The sequence below is a fragment of the Bubalus bubalis genome, chromosome 10, assembly GCF_019923935.1.
Source record: "Bubalus bubalis isolate 160015118507 breed Murrah chromosome 10, NDDB_SH_1, whole genome shotgun sequence".
Taxonomy (NCBI): domain Eukaryota; kingdom Metazoa; phylum Chordata; class Mammalia; order Artiodactyla; family Bovidae; genus Bubalus; species Bubalus bubalis.
Window position 1 is genome coordinate 27855678 of NC_059166.1, and position 17452 is coordinate 27873129.

Here is a 17452-nt window from a genome sequence, read left to right on the forward strand (position 1 = left end):
GCTCCTCTGTCCATAGCATTTTCCAGGCAAGAACACTGGAGTGGGTTAGGAAGGTTAATTCTAAGAGGTACTGTATAGTGTTGGGGCTGAAGGGACCTTGAGCATCATCTAGCCCCAGTCTTTCATCCACTGGATACCCAAATCTTTCATACAAGTGATCACATGATCCCTGCTTGAACACACACAAAGACGGGAACAGGAAGTAATGTCATTCAATGGATGTTCTCCAGTACTTTGGCCACCTCATGCGAAGAGTTAAAATGAGGAAAAGACTCTGATGCTGGGAGGGATTGGGGGCAGGAGGAGAAGGGGACGACAGAGGATGAGATGGCTGGATGGCATCACTGACTCGATGGACGTGAGTCTGAGTGAACTCCGGGAGTTGGTGATGGACAGGGAGGCCTGGCATGCTGCGATTCATGGGGTCGCAAAGAGTCGGACACGACTGAGCAACTGAACTGAACTGAGTTCCAACCTGCTTTTCTCCTTCACACCTACAACCATCATCCCCTAGGAGTCCACAGTGAAGCTTCCCATGACAGGCTACCAGGTGTTTGAATGTGATGTCTTCTCCAGAACAAGCACATTCCAATACAATAGGTCCAATTTTCAAACTTCCTTATTTTGCAACAACCCACTCTTTGAATACTGAATCATTTTTATATGATCTCCAGAAATACCACGTAAAATACTTTAAAACTCAAGTGAATTTTAAAATTCTATGTTTGTATATATTTGTTTGGATAAAGCATGTCTTTCTTGAGTATCAAAATTAAGTCAGAAGTCCCTAACTTCACAAATATATTTTTATCACAAAATATTAGCAAGACTTCTGAGTCCTGTGAGTTTTTCTTGTGTGGTGGGGGCAGTGGGCGGATAGAAGAGCAGGCTCGACAAAGAAAGGAACAGTGGCAGCTGCAGAAGATGATTTGATTTTTGTTTCCAACTGAACTTCACTTCTCCAGGCTTGACAGCCTTGTAGTTCCACACAGGATGAACGTTACCATTTTTATTGATAATATCTGGAGTGGGTAATGATGCAAATCCAAGTAGAAATAAGGCAACATGATTGTGATACAGCAATGAAGAGAGAACATTCATAGAAATAAAGCCAGATTTACATGTTTATAGAATCCTGTCCCCTAATTATCTGTGCATCTAAGGCATCAAGCATTAAAAAGGCACAGTAGAAATAAGCTCAGTTCATAGTAGTACTCTCGGGTAGAGATACTAGATACATTTTGCTTATAGGTAATGATGAGGTCTATGTCAAACAAAAGTTTTGCCCCAGACAGTAGACCTTTCTCTCCTTTTCTCATTCCCTTTCTTTGGAGGGTTCATTTTTCTGGATCAACCATACTTCATTATTTCTATCAAGCAATTTGAAAGGGCTATTGTAGCCTGCGGTGTAGTAAACCTTTTCATCGAAAACTTTTCCATCTTCCCTCAAAATGCTTGCTAATGTCAAGAGTTGTTCTTGATTCTTTTGGGCACTAGAGAATCCATCGAAAGACCTACAAAGGAGAAAGTAAATGACCATAAATGATTTTAATACCGATGCGAATGTTAGTTTAGGAAAAAAAGCAGAGGCTGATATAAGGAAATCTGGATGAAGTGCAGTTTCAGAGTTCCTCCCTCTAGGCACCTGAACTGACCTGTTCCTTTTCTCTGGTTCCCAGGCTCAGTGTGACCTCACACACGCTGAGGGGGACCCAGGAGGAGGCATAGGGTCTCATCTGTTGGGCAGATTTGGACTTTACACCATCTTGTGCTCTAATGCTGTGCTTCTGAAACTCTAATGTGCATGCAAGTCAGCTGGGAAAATGCTGGTTCAGGGTGTCTGGGGTGGGGCTTGAGTGCCTGCATTTCTCATAAACTCCTGATAATGCTGATGCTCCAGGTCAGACCACAGGGAAACCCCCTCAGTAGGCTCCCTTTCAGACTTGCTGCTGCTGCTAAGTCCCTTCAATCGTGTCCGACTCTGTGCGACCCCACAGACGGCAGCCCACCAGGCTCCCCCGTCCCTGGGATTCTCCAGGCAAGAACACTGGAGTGGGTTGCCATTTCCTTCTCCAATGTAGGAAAGTGAAAAGTGAAAGTGAAGTCGCTCAGTCGTGTCTGACTCTTAGCGACCCCATGGACTGCAGCCCACCAGGCTCCTCCATCCATGGGATTTTCCAGGCAAGAGTACTGGAGTGGCGTGCCACTGCCTTCTCTCTCTATTTTCTGTCAAACACTACCTCTTTTTCTCCTTGGAAAAGGGTAGGTGCTGTATGACAGATGAACATAATATAGTTTTGATCCTATGAACTTTCAGTCTAATGGAAGAGATGGACATTTTGGTGACTCTCTCCATACAGTCTGAGTAGAGTTTTATCAGAGACAGAATCAAAGTGCTTGGGAACACTGAGGATATGATCATATCAAGGGTAAAGGTGTATCTCTGAGTTGGGTCTAGAATGGAGGATGGCTTTCCTTGGCAGAGAAAGGGGAAGGATAAGAGAACAAAAGTCCAAAAAACACAAAGCATTTTCATAGGCATAAACTGAAGTCAGAAAGGTGAGTCAGACATGGAAGTAAGAACTTTGTGTATCATCCTAAAGCCTTTTTAGATTATTCCAAAGGATATTGAGCAGCAAAGTAACTTGATCAGATCTGGGTAAAAATATAGGCAGAGAGATGGAAACTAGATTGCAGAGAAGGGACCAGTGAGGAGGCTGCTAAGAGGATGGGGATGAAAAGACAGTCAAAAGATTCTAATAAAAAGTGGGAAAGTAAAAGTTTAAGTGTAGATTTTAAAGTATACAAATGAAAACAGCCTGAGATGAAATCATGGCGGCACTCTGACTTAGCTGAGTCACTGACATGTAAACACGATGAGTCTGAAGTTTGAGAATAGGAAAACAAACAAAAACATTTCTAATAGGATTTCTAATTCTTCTTTAGCACGAAGTTTATTATCAATACGCCAATGGAAAAGCATTCCTACCATTCATCAGATAAGATGGAAGTCTCAAGAGTACAAACCAGGCCTGTCTTATTCAACAATGTCTACCAGGCACCTAGTCATTCCTGGCATGCAATACCTTTTAAATCCTAATTGAATAAGTATAGGAATCTATGCACATGTATATAAAATAAAATGAAGACAATTAACAAAACTCTCCTTAATCTTCATCATGTTGACTGATAATAATAACTCTGAACCATGTGTTAGGAAACATTCTGACTGCCAAATTTATTATTTATTTCCTTAAGGAATAGTCAACTCTTAGTATAATATGTTCTGCCTAAAGGGAATTTGTTTCAGATCTCACTTCTTTCTTGAAATCAAATCTTGAACCTCCTACTTAGAGATCATCTTTTGTCCTCTGAATACATGTTGTTCTACAGTGATTTATCCATGGCTTTATTCAGGACACAGACAAATATTGAGCCTCCCCCAAACACCTGCCTCACCAGGAGCGGTCGGATTCGGGCAGAGAAACATGTTGCTGTATTCTTGATGATGTTACAATCTATAAATAGATCATTAGATTTTACAATCATAGGACAGAGTGGCTGGCTGGCTGCAGACACTGAGGAAGCCCTCATGGACAAGGTGCCCATTGATCTAGGTCCTAAAGGATGAAAGCAGGCTCTCCAAGCAGAGAAGAGGGAGGGAGCTAGAGTTGGTAGTAAGATCCTGCTCGTGTTCTGAGTATTTTATGTAAATTAACTCATCTGATCCTCCATGGCAACCCTGTGAGGTAGGTAGGTACTCTGACTATACACGTTTCATAGATGAGGAGGTTTTGGCAAGGAAAATCTCAGCAACTTGTCCAAAATCAAAGGTAAAGAGATGTGGAGGAACTTGGCCTGCTCAGTGAAGGGCAGGAGGAGAGGGGAGCACAGATGTCAGGGAGACAAGTTGGGCCACATTATGAAGGCGATGCGTACACTGTGAACTGTCTGAATGTCATGCTGAAGCAAGAGGAAACCAACAGATTTTTAAACGCTGTAACGGGTTAGGGTTTTGTTGCTGTTGTAAGATAGATCGGAGATCCAGAGTGGAGGGCAGGAGAGAGGAGGAGACTGGTGGGCAGAGAATAGTTGGGAGGCTCTTGAAGGGAAACCTGAGATTGAAAAACGTCAGAGTATCTGGTGTGCATCAGGCACATGCTGGGCACGGGGGTAGCACAGAGGTCTCAGCTGAGGTCCCTGTGAGGTGAGGCCCTGAGGAAGTGACTGAGGGGTGAAGGGAACGGAATCACGACCATTTCTGAGGCAAATGGGCTGGATTTGGGGACTGATTATCAGGGTGGAGCATGCTGATGGCCACAATGGTCCTTGTTGGGGAGGCTGTCAGACCATCGAGACGCTTTACTGACACAGGCACTGTAAGGTCAGAGAAGGCTTGGGGGAAAGCTGGGTTTCAGAGCTGTTGAGCTTGATCTTCCACCCCCACACGGAGATGCCCAGCTAGTAGGAAAATCAGGGCTGGAGACACTGAATTTGAGTCACAGGCCACAGATAGTTGAAGCAGTGTGAACAGACCACCCAGAGCACATCTACTATAACATGAAGGTTAGTAAGGGTGGCCCCTGGGTGGGGAGTGGATGAGGTGCCGCTGGAGGGAGAGAACCAGGAGGAGAGGAAAGACAAGAGGGTGAGTTACAGGATGGACAAGGATCATGGGGCCAGACAGGTCAGCACAAGGATGCTGCAGGATGCACATGGGAAAGCACTGCCCTCGAGTGACAAGTTCAAGTGTGCTGTGGAGGGCGACGGGAGCCCAAGGAGCAGGTGAGGCTATACCAGGCTATGCTGGGCTGACGGGTACATGGGACTTGAGGAAACAGAGACAGAGCGACAGAGTCTTTTAACAAGGGAGGGTAAAAGTAAAAGTGTTAGTCGCCCAGCCCTTTTCTACTTTTTGACCCCGTGGACGGTAGCCCACAGGCTCCTCTGTCCATGGAATTCTCCAGGCAAGAATACTAGAGTGGGTAGCCATGCCCTCCTCCAGGAGATCTTCCCAACCCAGGGATGGAACCCGGGTCTCCCGAATTTCGGGCAGATTCTTCACTGTCTGAGTCACCAGGGGATATAAGAGGGTGAGAAAGGGAATAACAAAGGGACTCTAATACAAGACTATTATGTACTTTGTGGAGCTCTTCAAAATACCAACAGAGAGAATTTAATACAAGGAATGAGTGGAAATGTATTGAAGGTCTGAGAAATGCAGTAACTGTAGGAAGCAGCTACCATCCTTTAGGCTGGAGGAACAAGGAAGAGTTTGAGGTTATCAGAACCTAGATTTGGGAGGAGGGGTACCATGCACTGTTTTAAAGCGTTTTTCTCCAGATGTAACTCGATGGCAGGTAAAGGCAGTCTAATGCATTTGAGGGGTGGGGTGGGAGTGTAATTTGTGTTGCTTCTTATATGTGGGAGGGATGCATGAGACGTCTCTTCAAATGAATTCATTTTTTCATGTCACAGACCCTTAGTAACATATGAAACAAGTCACTAGAAAAACACCACAAAATGCATTAGGCCTGTTTTCATGGAGGGGTGAAAAGCACAGGAGCTAAACTACGCAGGCGCTAAACTATGAGTGCCCACAAGTAAAACCAGCAGTCAGCAGTGCTATGAATGACATCTGCCACTTACCGTACAAACACCGTCATCTCGGCTCTGTCTTCAATGAAGACATCAGACTCTGCAGGCCTGGGCGGATCAGATTGCTGTTCAGAGGGGATATACAGGGAAATGGTAACGGTAGACTCGCTAAAAGGACCTGAGCCGGGCTCCACGTAGCTCGTCACTGGAGCTGTCATCTTTATTTTCATCTCTGTGCCACGAAAATGTATATTTAGATGCAAAGGAAAAGCATCAAGATTTAGTGTGTGTATAACTACATTTTCAAATGTAATTATTTTTTGACCTGAGTTTCTTGACATAAATATTTACCTTTAAGGTAATTTTCATCTTAATAAAAATAAGGGCAAAATTACAATTAGCGACTTAAACACTTTCTGCACTATTAACATTATAGTTATTTATGTACTATCAATATTTTTCATTAGTCCATAGTTTTAGAGATAGAAGGGAAAATTAGAAATCACATGGTCTAGGTCATTCTTTACTTATACAATTCAGACTGAGGTCTCATTGGCTAAGACCTGCTAAAATCTAAACAGCATCAGTGCCAAACCAGAAGACAGATCTTGAGACTCTGGACCTTGTGTTTGTTGACCCTTCCTGCCTCCTAATATCTCTTGTTTGACCAGTCACCAAATTATCTCAAAACATTAGCCTTAAAAAGGCCTTAAGGCTAGGTACACAGAGGCCCAGTTCATTCAAATGAGTCACAGAAAGGAGAACAGAGGAGGCCCAGGAGTACCCTCCTCAAGACAGGAAGGATCCCGAGCATAGGCCTCCCTCCTCTTCGGACACTGTCTTCGATCATCTGGTTATTTTGCTATTCTAAAAACATATTTCTTTAATAAGTGAAAACCCAATAAGCCAGGCCACAATACGGTCATTAAAGGTAAACCGCCTTCACCTTTCTCGTTTTTGCCTTGAAGGTAGCTCTTCAGCCTTGTAAAGCCAGTCTGCATGGCTGAATCCCAGTCCATAGACTCAACCGCAGTGCTGACCCATTTGGCAGGCCCGTAGTGTCGGATCTCATAACTTCCAGGCTAAGATGGAAAAGGGAAAACTTGGAGGAGACAATTCTAAGGCAGAACGTGAGATGCAGCAGTACAGATACCTTGATCTCTGGTCCACTAGGACGGCCTGTCCCGGCGAGGGGCGCTGCCCTTGGGTCCAGCCCGAGGTTCTGACTTCTCAACGCCGACAGGGCCCCTCCCCCGCTGCTCCCATATTTAGATTAGAGACGCTGGCGGCCTCTCAGTTCAGGTTAAAAGCAAGCAACTGTTCCGCTCCTTTGCCCAGAGGGTCCCATCTAGAGTTTGGGGACATGATCAATATTTTTTTTTTAGCCACAAAGAAACAAAATTGAGATGTGGCATCTAGAGTTATGACGGTTCCCGACCCCCTTTTCCTGTTTGTGCAGGAATGGGGTTAGGACTCAGACCAATTTTTTAAATGTATTTTTTAGTTAAACCTATGAGACCCTCCGGCCTCATTGCAGATCAGCTCGGGGACACCCCGCGCTGGCCACCCCCACGGCCCGCACCCTCCCAGCCTGCGGGCGGCGCCTACCTGGGGGCCAGCATCCTCTGGGACCTCCCAGCCCGGCGTCTCCACCACGGGGGCCTCCGAGCCCTCGGCTGCCCGGGGATCGGGCTCCAGTACCTCGGCCATGGGCGGCGCCGACGCTCCGGGGAAAGAGCCCGGCTAGCTGCGCCAAGAAGGGGGCCGCGCCGGGCCGCTCGGGACCGCCCCGCCTGCGTATCCCCGAGTCCCCGCCCCGCAGACGTCTGGTCACCTCCGCGCAGTGCGGGAGCCCCGAGTCCGCGGAACACTGCGGGGCCCCGACCGGGAGGGGACGCAGCGACCTCGATCCCGACCCGGGGCAGCTCCGGCCGGCCGCTTCTCCTGCGGGTCCCGTGGGCTTGGCCGGGCTTTCCTTGGGAGTCTTCTCCGCCCTCGCCCTTGTTATTTTAGTTAACAGGCACACAGAGGCGTCCACCATGGGAGCCGGGGGCGGAGAAGGGCAGAGTAGGTGGCCCGTGGGGTTTCTGGTGTAACCGGCCCGGGAACCTCTGCCGCGGCCCCACCCGCGCGGGGAGCCGGTTCTGCTGACGGGTCTACGCCTGCGGAGGGAGGTGAGCACGGCTCGCCCTCGTGAGTGCCTCAGTGGAAGGCGGGGGGCGGGGTGAGGCGATGCTTCTCCCGACTCTGACCTTGGCCGCCCCTGTCCGCACCCTCGTGGGCCTAATGCTTCGTGCCCGGGTTGGATACCGGGACAGAGGCAAGCGGGCCGCCCCACTCACACCTAGACGGGAGCTTAGGGTCCAAATGGCAGTCAGGGGCCCAGGGGAAGGAAGTGGGTGAGGCCACAGTCACACCCTGAGAAAATCTTGAACTGTCCTGGTTTCTTGTCCTCTCCCCACCAAATGGCCTCCAAACCCTTAAGTCACCCCATCAGACCTAACAGGCTGGGAAAGTGTGGTGGGAAAGAGAAAGAGGAGACAGTGGCCAGGCCCTAGTGATTTTAGAAGTTTTTGGTTAGATTTAGTCTTTTTTTTCCCTAAGAGAATTATTGAGAAAAAATTCACTTACCATATAGTTCACCCACCTAAGACATACCAGTCAATGGTATTTAGTGTGTATTCACAGTTGTGCAGCGGTCACCACAGTGAATTTTAGAACATTGCTTTAATCTTCCACCCCCAAAAGAAACCCCACTGAAACCTCATTAGTCATCATTCTTAAATCTCCACCACCCAGTCCTAGGCAACCACTCATCTGCTCTTTGTTTCTGTTCTGGACCTTTCCTATAAATGGGACCATGCTGCTGCTACTGCCGCTAAGTCTCTTCAGTCGTGTCCGACTCTGTGCAACCCCATAGACGGCAGCCCTCCAGGCTCCTCTGTCCCTGGGATTCTCCAGGCAAGAATACTGGAGTGGGTTGCCATTTCCTTCTCCAATGCATGAAAGTGAAAAGTGAAAGTGAAGTCGCTCAGTCGTGACCGGCCCTCAGCGACCCCATGGACTGCAGCCTTCCAGGCTCCTCCGTCCATGGGATTTTCCAGGCAAGAGTACTGGAGTGGGGTGCCATTGCCTTCTCCGAAATGGGACCATACAGTGTCTTAATATATCTGGCTGCTATAACAAAATATCACAGACTGGGTAACTTCTAAACAGCAGAAATGTGTTTCTCACAGTTCTGGAGGCCGGAAGTCCAAGTCCAGCAAGGTCAGATGACAGTTCTCTTCCTCGTGGCAGACTGCTTATTGTACCCTCACATGGCAGAAGGAGTTTTTTCTGGTCTCTTTTATAAGGACACTAATCCCACTCATGTGGGGGTCTTTCTTCATGACCTCATTACTGTCCAAAGCCCCCACCTCTTAACCCATCATATTGGGCATCACGGTTTCAACATACAAATGTTTACTGCTACTGCTAAGTCACTTCAGTCGTGTCCGACTCTGTGCGACCCCATAGACAGCAGCCCACCAGGCTCCCCTGTCCCTGGGATTCTCCAGGCAAGAACACCGGAGTGGGTTGCCATTTCCTTCTCCATTGCATGAAAGTGAAAAGTGAAAGTGAAGTTGCTCAGTCGTGCCCGACTCTTAGCGACCCCCTGGACTGCAGCCTGCCAGGATCATCCATCCATGGGATCTTCCAGGAAAGACTACTGGAGTGGGGTGCCACTGCCTTCTCCATACAAATGTTTAGGAGGACACAAACATAGCATGTAGAATGTGGACCTTTCTGACTAGCTGCTTTCACTTGACAAAATATTTTCAAGGTTCATCCACATTGTAGCATGTATCAGTACTTCAGTCCTTTTAATGGCTGAAAAATATTCAGTTTGATAAGCATTTTGTTTATTCTTTCATCAGTTGATGATCATTTGAATTGCTTCAAACTTTTGGCTTGAGTAGTAATACTGTTGTGCACATGTGTATACATGTTTCTGTTGGGCATGTTTTCATTTCTCTTGGGTAAAAGCTAGGAATGGAATTGCTGGGTCAAATGGTAACCCTATATTTACTTTTTTGAGGAACTGGCAGATGGTGTTTTAAAGTGACTGTACCACAGAATTCCCTGGTGGTCCATTGGTTAGAACACACTTCCACACTGGTGTGGGGTGTGAGCTTTCTGTTTCTACATATCCTTACCCAACACTTGTTATTATCTGACTTTTTTATTATAGCCATTCTAGTGGGTCTGCCTTAAAAATTTTTTGTTTTGATATACAGTTCACATAACATAAAAGTCACCATTTTATTTATTTATCTTTTTAATTTATTTATTTTAATTGGAGGCTAATTACTTTACAATATTGTAGTGGTTTTTGCCGTACATTGACATGAATCAGCCATGGGTGTAAAAGTCACCATTTTAACAAATACAGTTCATTGTTTTTCAGTATATTCATTGTATTATACAAGCATCAGCACTAATTCTAGAGCATTCCATCACTCCAGAAAAAAGCCCTATAGACTTTAGCAGTTACTCCTAATCTCCCCTGGTGGCTCAGATCGTTAAAGAATCCACCTGTCAACACAGGAGACATAAGAGACTTGGGTTTGATTCCTGAATTGGGAAGATCCCCTAGAGGAGGGCATGATAACCTGCTCCAGTATTTTTGCCTGGAGATTCCCATGGACAGAGGAGCTTGGTGAGCTACAGTCCATGGGGTTGCTAAGAGTAGGACATGACTGAAGCAGCTGAGCACACAGCACACCCAGCCTCCCGGTCCCTGGCAATCAGTAATCTATCTTCTGTCTCAATAGTGTATAAAACACATTGTTAGTCGCTCAGTCATGTCTGACTCTTTACTTTCTGTCTGTATGGATTTGCCAATTCTGGACATTTCATATAAATGAAATTATATATAATATGTGATCTTTGGTGACTGGCTTCTTTCACTTAGTGTTATGCTTCCAAGAGTCATCTATGTTGTAGCATCCATCAGTGCTCCATTCCTTTCTGTTGCTGGATAATATCATGTTCTGTGGGCCTAGCGTTTTTAAAGCAATTGATGTCTTTTTGTTTCCTTCCCCTTTCCTGCTCAAACAGGTATGCAGTGGTCTGAGGATATATGACACTTTCTAGGGTTTATAGCAAATCTATTATTATTGCTGAGATATGTTTGAATTATTTAGTGAAGGCTAAATAATGAATTATGACTTATTTTTATTATTTTTTATTTATTTATTTTATTTTCTTTACAATATTGTATTGGTTTTGCCATATATCAACATGAATTTTAACTCATGTAACAGATGTGATCCATTCCATAGGTAAATTTGCCAAGTTGAGAATACAATTTTACTTTACAGCAATATTTTTTTTAAGAGGAAAAGAAAGTAATTTACAGTGATGCTTAAGAAATCTGTTGTTCTTTTTCACCTGTAGCATACCTTACAGTTATCAATGCTTTTTGAGGGGAAGAGTATTTTATTTGTATAAAAACTGAGGCTACATTTGGAGACATTCATTTTATAGGGTGTGAAATATACAATTAATTAAGATAACAGGTGACTAAGTTGAATTATATATATTTACAAGTTGATAATTAGTCATGTAAAAGAACAGAAGGAAGGAAAGAAAGGGATTTATTTTAAACTAATTTCAGTTAGAATGAACAATGAAATTCAGAAGACTCAAGTTTTATACTAACATGTCAAATTATCTAGCTAGTTTTCTTGTTGATTAGTTAAAGTAAAATTTTTCTTTTTATTAGCTCATGTTTAACCGGTGTTTACATGACATTGTGAAGATGTTTTATTTAAGATTTATGGCATTTGTGATAGTACACTGTGGCACTTTTATATCACCAGGGTCTCCAAGTTCATCCCAGCCAGGCAGCAAGCACAGGAGAATCCTGCAGCAGGAATTTGAGCCATCTCTCATTATTCATGGCAGCTATGTATGTTCTATACAGTCACCATGGACTTTGAACTAGTGAATACTGAACTGTTGGTACTAGAGGAAATACAGACTTAGGTTCCTGTGAACCTCTGGTTATATTTTCATCAATATGTAGCCTTATTTTATGTGTGTAATTGCATAAAGATAACCCATTTAGTATATACTTTTAAAAATCCATTCTGACAAACTCTGCTTTTATTAATCTGTTTTGCCACACTGTGCAGCACGTGTGATCTTAGTTTCCCAACCAGGCATTGAGCCCGTGCCCCTGCATTGGGAGTATGGAGTCTTAACCACAGGACTGCCAGGGAAGTCCCTAATATGTGCTGTTAATTTATTAACACTGAACTCACAAAAAACAGCACTGTAACTTATGCATTCTTGAAGTTTATGTGTCTTCTCCAAAAGGCGCATCCCGTCCTTCTTTTCTCTTAGGAGCACTTATAGCACTTCAGCACTACGCCTGAGAGGGCATTTAAAACAGCACAATCACCAACAAAAAGCACAAAAATGTGAAAAATGTGCCACTAAACAAACTGTGAGAAGGACCATGTATGAGACCTGTAAGTAGAAAACAGAGCTTAGCCTTGTTCGACTATCTGGGAATGTGTCTTTGGTGGCTTGGTTATTTTCACCACTCTACGCATATACACGTCCACCCATGAGCCAGAAAGTGATGTATTGATGTGAGGGTAACAAAGATATATCAGCAAGTAGGTGAATTTGCAAGTATGGAATCTAGGAATCATGAGGATTGACTGTAAATGCTTCCTGCACTTCCATCCATATTTCATGGACCAAAGCACGTCATCAGGCCTTAACTGACTTTGGGAGGGTGTGAAAGGGCAATCCCACCGTGTTGTCAAAGGAGAATTCAAATAACTGAGAGAAGTACTAATGCCAATTGCTGACGTTGTTTGGTCATGGATTATTCCATCCTTGAAGCAGATTTTATTTCCCAGAGACAGTTGCCACATTGTCTCTCATCCAACATGCTGTTCCTATAACGTGACTTTGTTGCACCTGCCATGAGAGAATGAGGCCTCTGGTCCTATTCCTTGAAACTGGGCAGACTGTGTGACTTCTGAGGCCTGGTTATTAAACACTTCCACCGAGTTCTAGGGCTACCCGCGCTTAGAAATCCAACAACCCTGCTGAAGGGGAGCCCAGGCAGTTCCATGGAAAGCAATGTGTAGGTTCCTAGCTGAGGTCCTGACTGATAGCTGGCAACAACCACCACACGTGAGTGACCAGGGGTTCTGACAGCGCCAGCTCCTTATCCTCCAGACAGCCTCCCTTCTTCCATGCTGAGGCCCCAGAGGTCACAGAGCAGACACAGGCAGTACCTACAGAATTTGTGAGCATTAAAAAAATGGCTACTTTTTAAAATGCCGTTCTGTTTGAGGTGGTTTATTTCAGGAATAATTGCTAAAAGAGTAATTTATATGTTGTCTACGAATGGTGCTGTAGTGGGTGTTGGTGGGGTTTAGAAATGTATAGAATTTTGCCCTTGGTTGCTGTTGTTGTTCAGTCATTAAGTCGAGTCCAGCTATTTGCGACCCCATGGACTGCAGCACTCCAGGCTTCCCTGTCCTTCACTATCTCCTGGAGTTTGCTCAGATTCATGTCCATTGAGTCAGTGATGCTGTCCAACCATATCATCTTCTGTTGCCCTCTTCTCCTGCCCTCGATCTTTCCCAGCATCAGGGTCTTTTTCAGTGAGTAGGTTCTTCACATCAGGTGGCCAAAGTATTGGAGCTTCAGCTTCAGCATCAGTCTTTCCAATGAATACTCAGGGTTGATTTCTTTTAGGATTGACTGGTTTGATCTCCTTGCTGTCCAAGTGACTCTTAATAGTCTCATCCAGCACCACAATTCGAAAACATCAATTCTTCAGTGCTCAGCCTTTTTTATTTTACATTCAAGTCATTTACTCAGAGGCCATTCTTGCACTCACAATGTAATTAAATATTTGGTCTTTTTACTGTTACTACAATCTGAAATATAACTATAAAATGGATAGCAACTTGGTATTCTAATGGAAAATGTATTCTTTTCTTTTGCTTGGTTTCTCCTTTAGTTTGGGTAAGAATTTTAATAGTCATCCATTATTTAGACACAAAGCAACCCACGAAGCCCCATTTACACTTGGTGCCTGACACATAATTGCTTGATAAATGTTGAATGAATGCCAATCTGAATTTATCAGACACTGATCGTGATTGAGTGTCTTTAGAAGCACCTGTGAACCACCTTTCTCATGGACCACAGAAAATGAAGAGACATTTATTGAATGTGGGGTTAAGGATAAGAAAGCTAAGGTCTAAAGCTGGGAATGTCTTTAAAAGTAAAACATCAATTCTAATCAATATGAGGCTGATATAACTTCTGAGACTGCAGTGAGTGTTTTTAAAAACATAGAGGGATATACACACTGATGTTAACAAGTTCATGACGTGAAGTAAAAGTGGAAACCAAATATACCACAACTAGGTAACTCACCGGAGAAGGCAATGGCACCCCACTCCAGTACTCTTGCCTGGAAAATCCCTCGGACGGAGGAGCCTGGTAGACTGCAGTCCATGGGGTCGCTACGAGTCAGGCATGACTGAGCGACTTTCACTTTCACTTTTCACTTTCATGCACTGGAGAAGGAAATGGCAACCCATTCCAGTGTCCTTGCCTGGAGAATCCCAGGGATGGGGGAGCCTGGTGGGCTGCCGTCTATGGGGTTGCACAGAGTTGGACACAACTGAAGCGATTTAGCAGCAGCAGCAGGTAGCTCACATCTCAAAAAACTCTGGAAAAAAATAGTATAAATTCATATTGAAACATATCATATACATTTTTGTTTTAGTTTGGTTTTTATTATTTATGTTCAGAAACATGGGGCTTTTTCCAGGTTCATATTTATTGTACAGATGGAATACATTTGGTGAGTTGACATTACCTTCTCTAGGCTTGGAGATGCAGATGAAACAGGACATGTTTCCATGAAAATGGACATGGTAGAGACAGCTCAGATTCCCATTAATGTTGCTTTCACAGCTGGAATTCTTTTGGACCTGCACTTGAAGTACAGGATAATCAAAGCAAAGTCTCTGTATGTGGTCAGTACATGGTTCATTCTACTTGTGAGAATGTAAGAGTTGAAATATATTTTTAATACCAGTGAATTGGAGTTTGGCATCAGTTTCTGGGGCTACAGTGGTTTCAATCCTGCCATTATCACAAATTCTATACCTTGGTGGCTCAGATGGTAAAGAATGTGCCTGCAATGCAGGAGACCAAGGTTCGATCCCTGGGTTGGGAAGATCGTCTGGAAAAGGGAATGGCTACCCACTCCGGTATTCTTGCCTGGAGAATTCTATGGGCAGAGGAGCCTGATGGGCTATAGTCCATGGAATTGCAAAGTGTCAGACACGACTGAATGACTAACACTTTCACTTTCCACCAGGTCAGAAGATGCCTGCTGCAAGGTTTAAGAGACTGGCTTTCCATCGCAACTCTCCTACTTTCTGGCTGTGTGATGTTGGGCACATGATTCAGCCTTCTTGAATCTGTTTCCTCATTTGTACAAATGGATGGGATTCACCTCGTATGCTATTGAGGATTCCAAGAAGTAATGCCTGGTCATCTCTTGGCCCAATGTTTTGCATGTCATATCCTGATAAATAGTAGTTATTAGTATAGTCTTTTGTGAATAAAAACTCTGGACCAGTTCATTAAGAACTGAAATTGGTTCTTGGAACTTACCTGATCCTCTGCTCATTCAGCATGCATGTTCTTATACATTCTGCCTAAGGAGAAGACTTACTCAGATCACTTGATTGTTTACTGTTTTAATGACACTAACAGAACAAGAGGAGAGAGGGAGGGAAAATGTGGCTAGAACCACTGGGTGTGTGTAGGGAAGAGAGAGAGAACACAGGTATTTCCTCTGAAAAAATTTCAGATTTCTCTGGTTTCCTTGCCTAAAGTTGGCTTCCTTTGATCTGGGACAGCCTTCCTCCCAGGGCTACATTATAACTGTGATGGGCCCAAAGCACTTTTGCTTTGGAGGGTCCCTTCCTCTGTAGAAAAATACAAACATTTGTATTTTATGTCTCTGTTGTTATAAAGATGAATATAATTTTTGATGCCCCCCCCAAATTAACTTTTTAAATTCTGGTTTTAAAAGAAATTAAAATATTTTCATGGGCCCCTAAAAATGATGTGAGCTCTGGGCATTTAGCCTGGTAAGGCTGATGGCTGAGTAGGTTCTGACATTTTAGTTTCCCTACAAGAGAGTGAGAATGTCTGATGTCGTATATGGGAAGATAAATACAGAATATACTTACTCTGCCCTTATGGTGGATGTGTGTTTTAACATTGGATCTTTTTATTAACAACTCTCTGAGGCAGGGCTTATTAGTGTGATAAAGAAGTAAATAATGAATAAGTAAGAACCAAGAAGATTCAATGCTTAAAGTGAGAATTTGTAACTTTTGCCTCGCCTTGTTCAGAATCCAGATAGAGAGGATGAATGCTAATGCTGGCCTTTCAAAACATCCAACTATGTGTATTGTCTGAATAAGGGGGAAGGAATTGGAGAAGGAGAAGCTTTATTTTAACTCTGTATGGCAAAGTCCTGCATTGCACTGAGAACATGGTGGGACTTAGGATGCCTTATTCTAATATCAGAGTACAGTGATCTCAGTTCCTTCACCAGGGACTGACTTGGTCTTTGGGACCACATGGTTTCTGAGATGAAGTTGTTGGTCTCGTCTTTCCTCTTCTATATGTAAAACTTTCCCTCTCACCTCGTCTGACTTCTTTCAAGATTTTTCCTTTATTTTTGGTTTTCTGTGGTTTGAATTTGAAATGCCCAGGTGTAGGGGTATTTTTGTTTGTTTTCCTGTTTGATGCTCTCTGAGTTTCCTGAATCTGTGATTTGACATTAATTTAGGGAAATTTGTTGTCATTGTTGTTTCTAATATATCTTTTCGCTTTCTGGTATTCCCATTATACCTATGTAACACCTTTTCAGTTCGGTTCAGTCAGTCATGTCCGACTCCTTGTGACCCCATGAACTGCAGCACACCAGGCTTCCCTGTCCATCACCCACTCCTGGAGTTTACTCAAACTCATGTCCATCGAGTTGGTGATGCCATCCAACCATCTCATCCTCTGTTGTCCCCTTTTCCTCCCGCCTTCAATCTTTCCCAGCATCAGGGTCTTTTATGGAGTAGGAAATGGCAACCCACTCCAGTATTCTTGCCTGGAAAACTCCATAAACAGAGGAGCCTGGCTGGCTACAGTCCATGGGGTCGCAAAGAGTTGTACATGACTGAGTGCACACGAACCAACACCTTTTACAGTTGTCTCACGACTCTTGTATATTGTTTTGCCTTTTTTTTTTTCCAGTTTTTTGTTTCTCTTGTTTTTCCCTTTTGAAATTTTCTATTAATAGCTCCTTAAACTTAGATTCCTTCCTCAACTGTGTCCAGTCTACTGATAAGCTCATCAAAAGCATTCTTCATTTCTGTGACAGTGTTTTTGGTTTCTAGCATTTCTTTTTGGTTCCTTCATGGAATTTCTGTCTCTCTGCAGACATTGCCCTTCTGTTCTTGTTGTCTATGTTTTCCATTAGAGCTCTTTGCACATTAATGATATTTATTTTACATTCCTGGTCTGATAATTCCAACAACATTCCTGCCATCTCTGGATCTGTTTCTGATGCTTGCTCTGTTAATTCAAATTGTGTTTTGTGCCTTTTAGTATACAGTTCTTTCTTGAAGGGTAAACTCAATGTCCTAGGCAAAGAGAACTGCAGTAAATAGGTCTTTAATTACATGGTGGTCCGTGGTTAGATGTGGGGGAAGGGAAAATGTTTTATAGTTTTATGATTAGGTCCCAG

At 43.8% G+C, this 17452-nt stretch overlaps 1 protein-coding gene across 1 annotated transcript; it reads right to left on the minus strand.

Moving 5' to 3' along the window:
• Positions 1 to 994: 994 nt before the first annotated feature.
• On the minus strand, positions 995 to 7565 carry HEBP2 (heme binding protein 2). Its single transcript, XM_006074674.4, has 4 exons — positions 7207 to 7565; positions 6545 to 6680; positions 5650 to 5830; positions 995 to 1514 (listed from the first exon to the last, which is right to left on the minus strand). Exons 1-4 carry the CDS (start codon positions 7306 to 7308, stop codon positions 1316 to 1318), a joined length of 618 nt encoding a protein of 205 aa, XP_006074736.4. The 5' UTR covers positions 7309 to 7565; the 3' UTR covers positions 995 to 1315.
• Positions 7566 to 17452: the final 9887 nt, after the last annotated feature.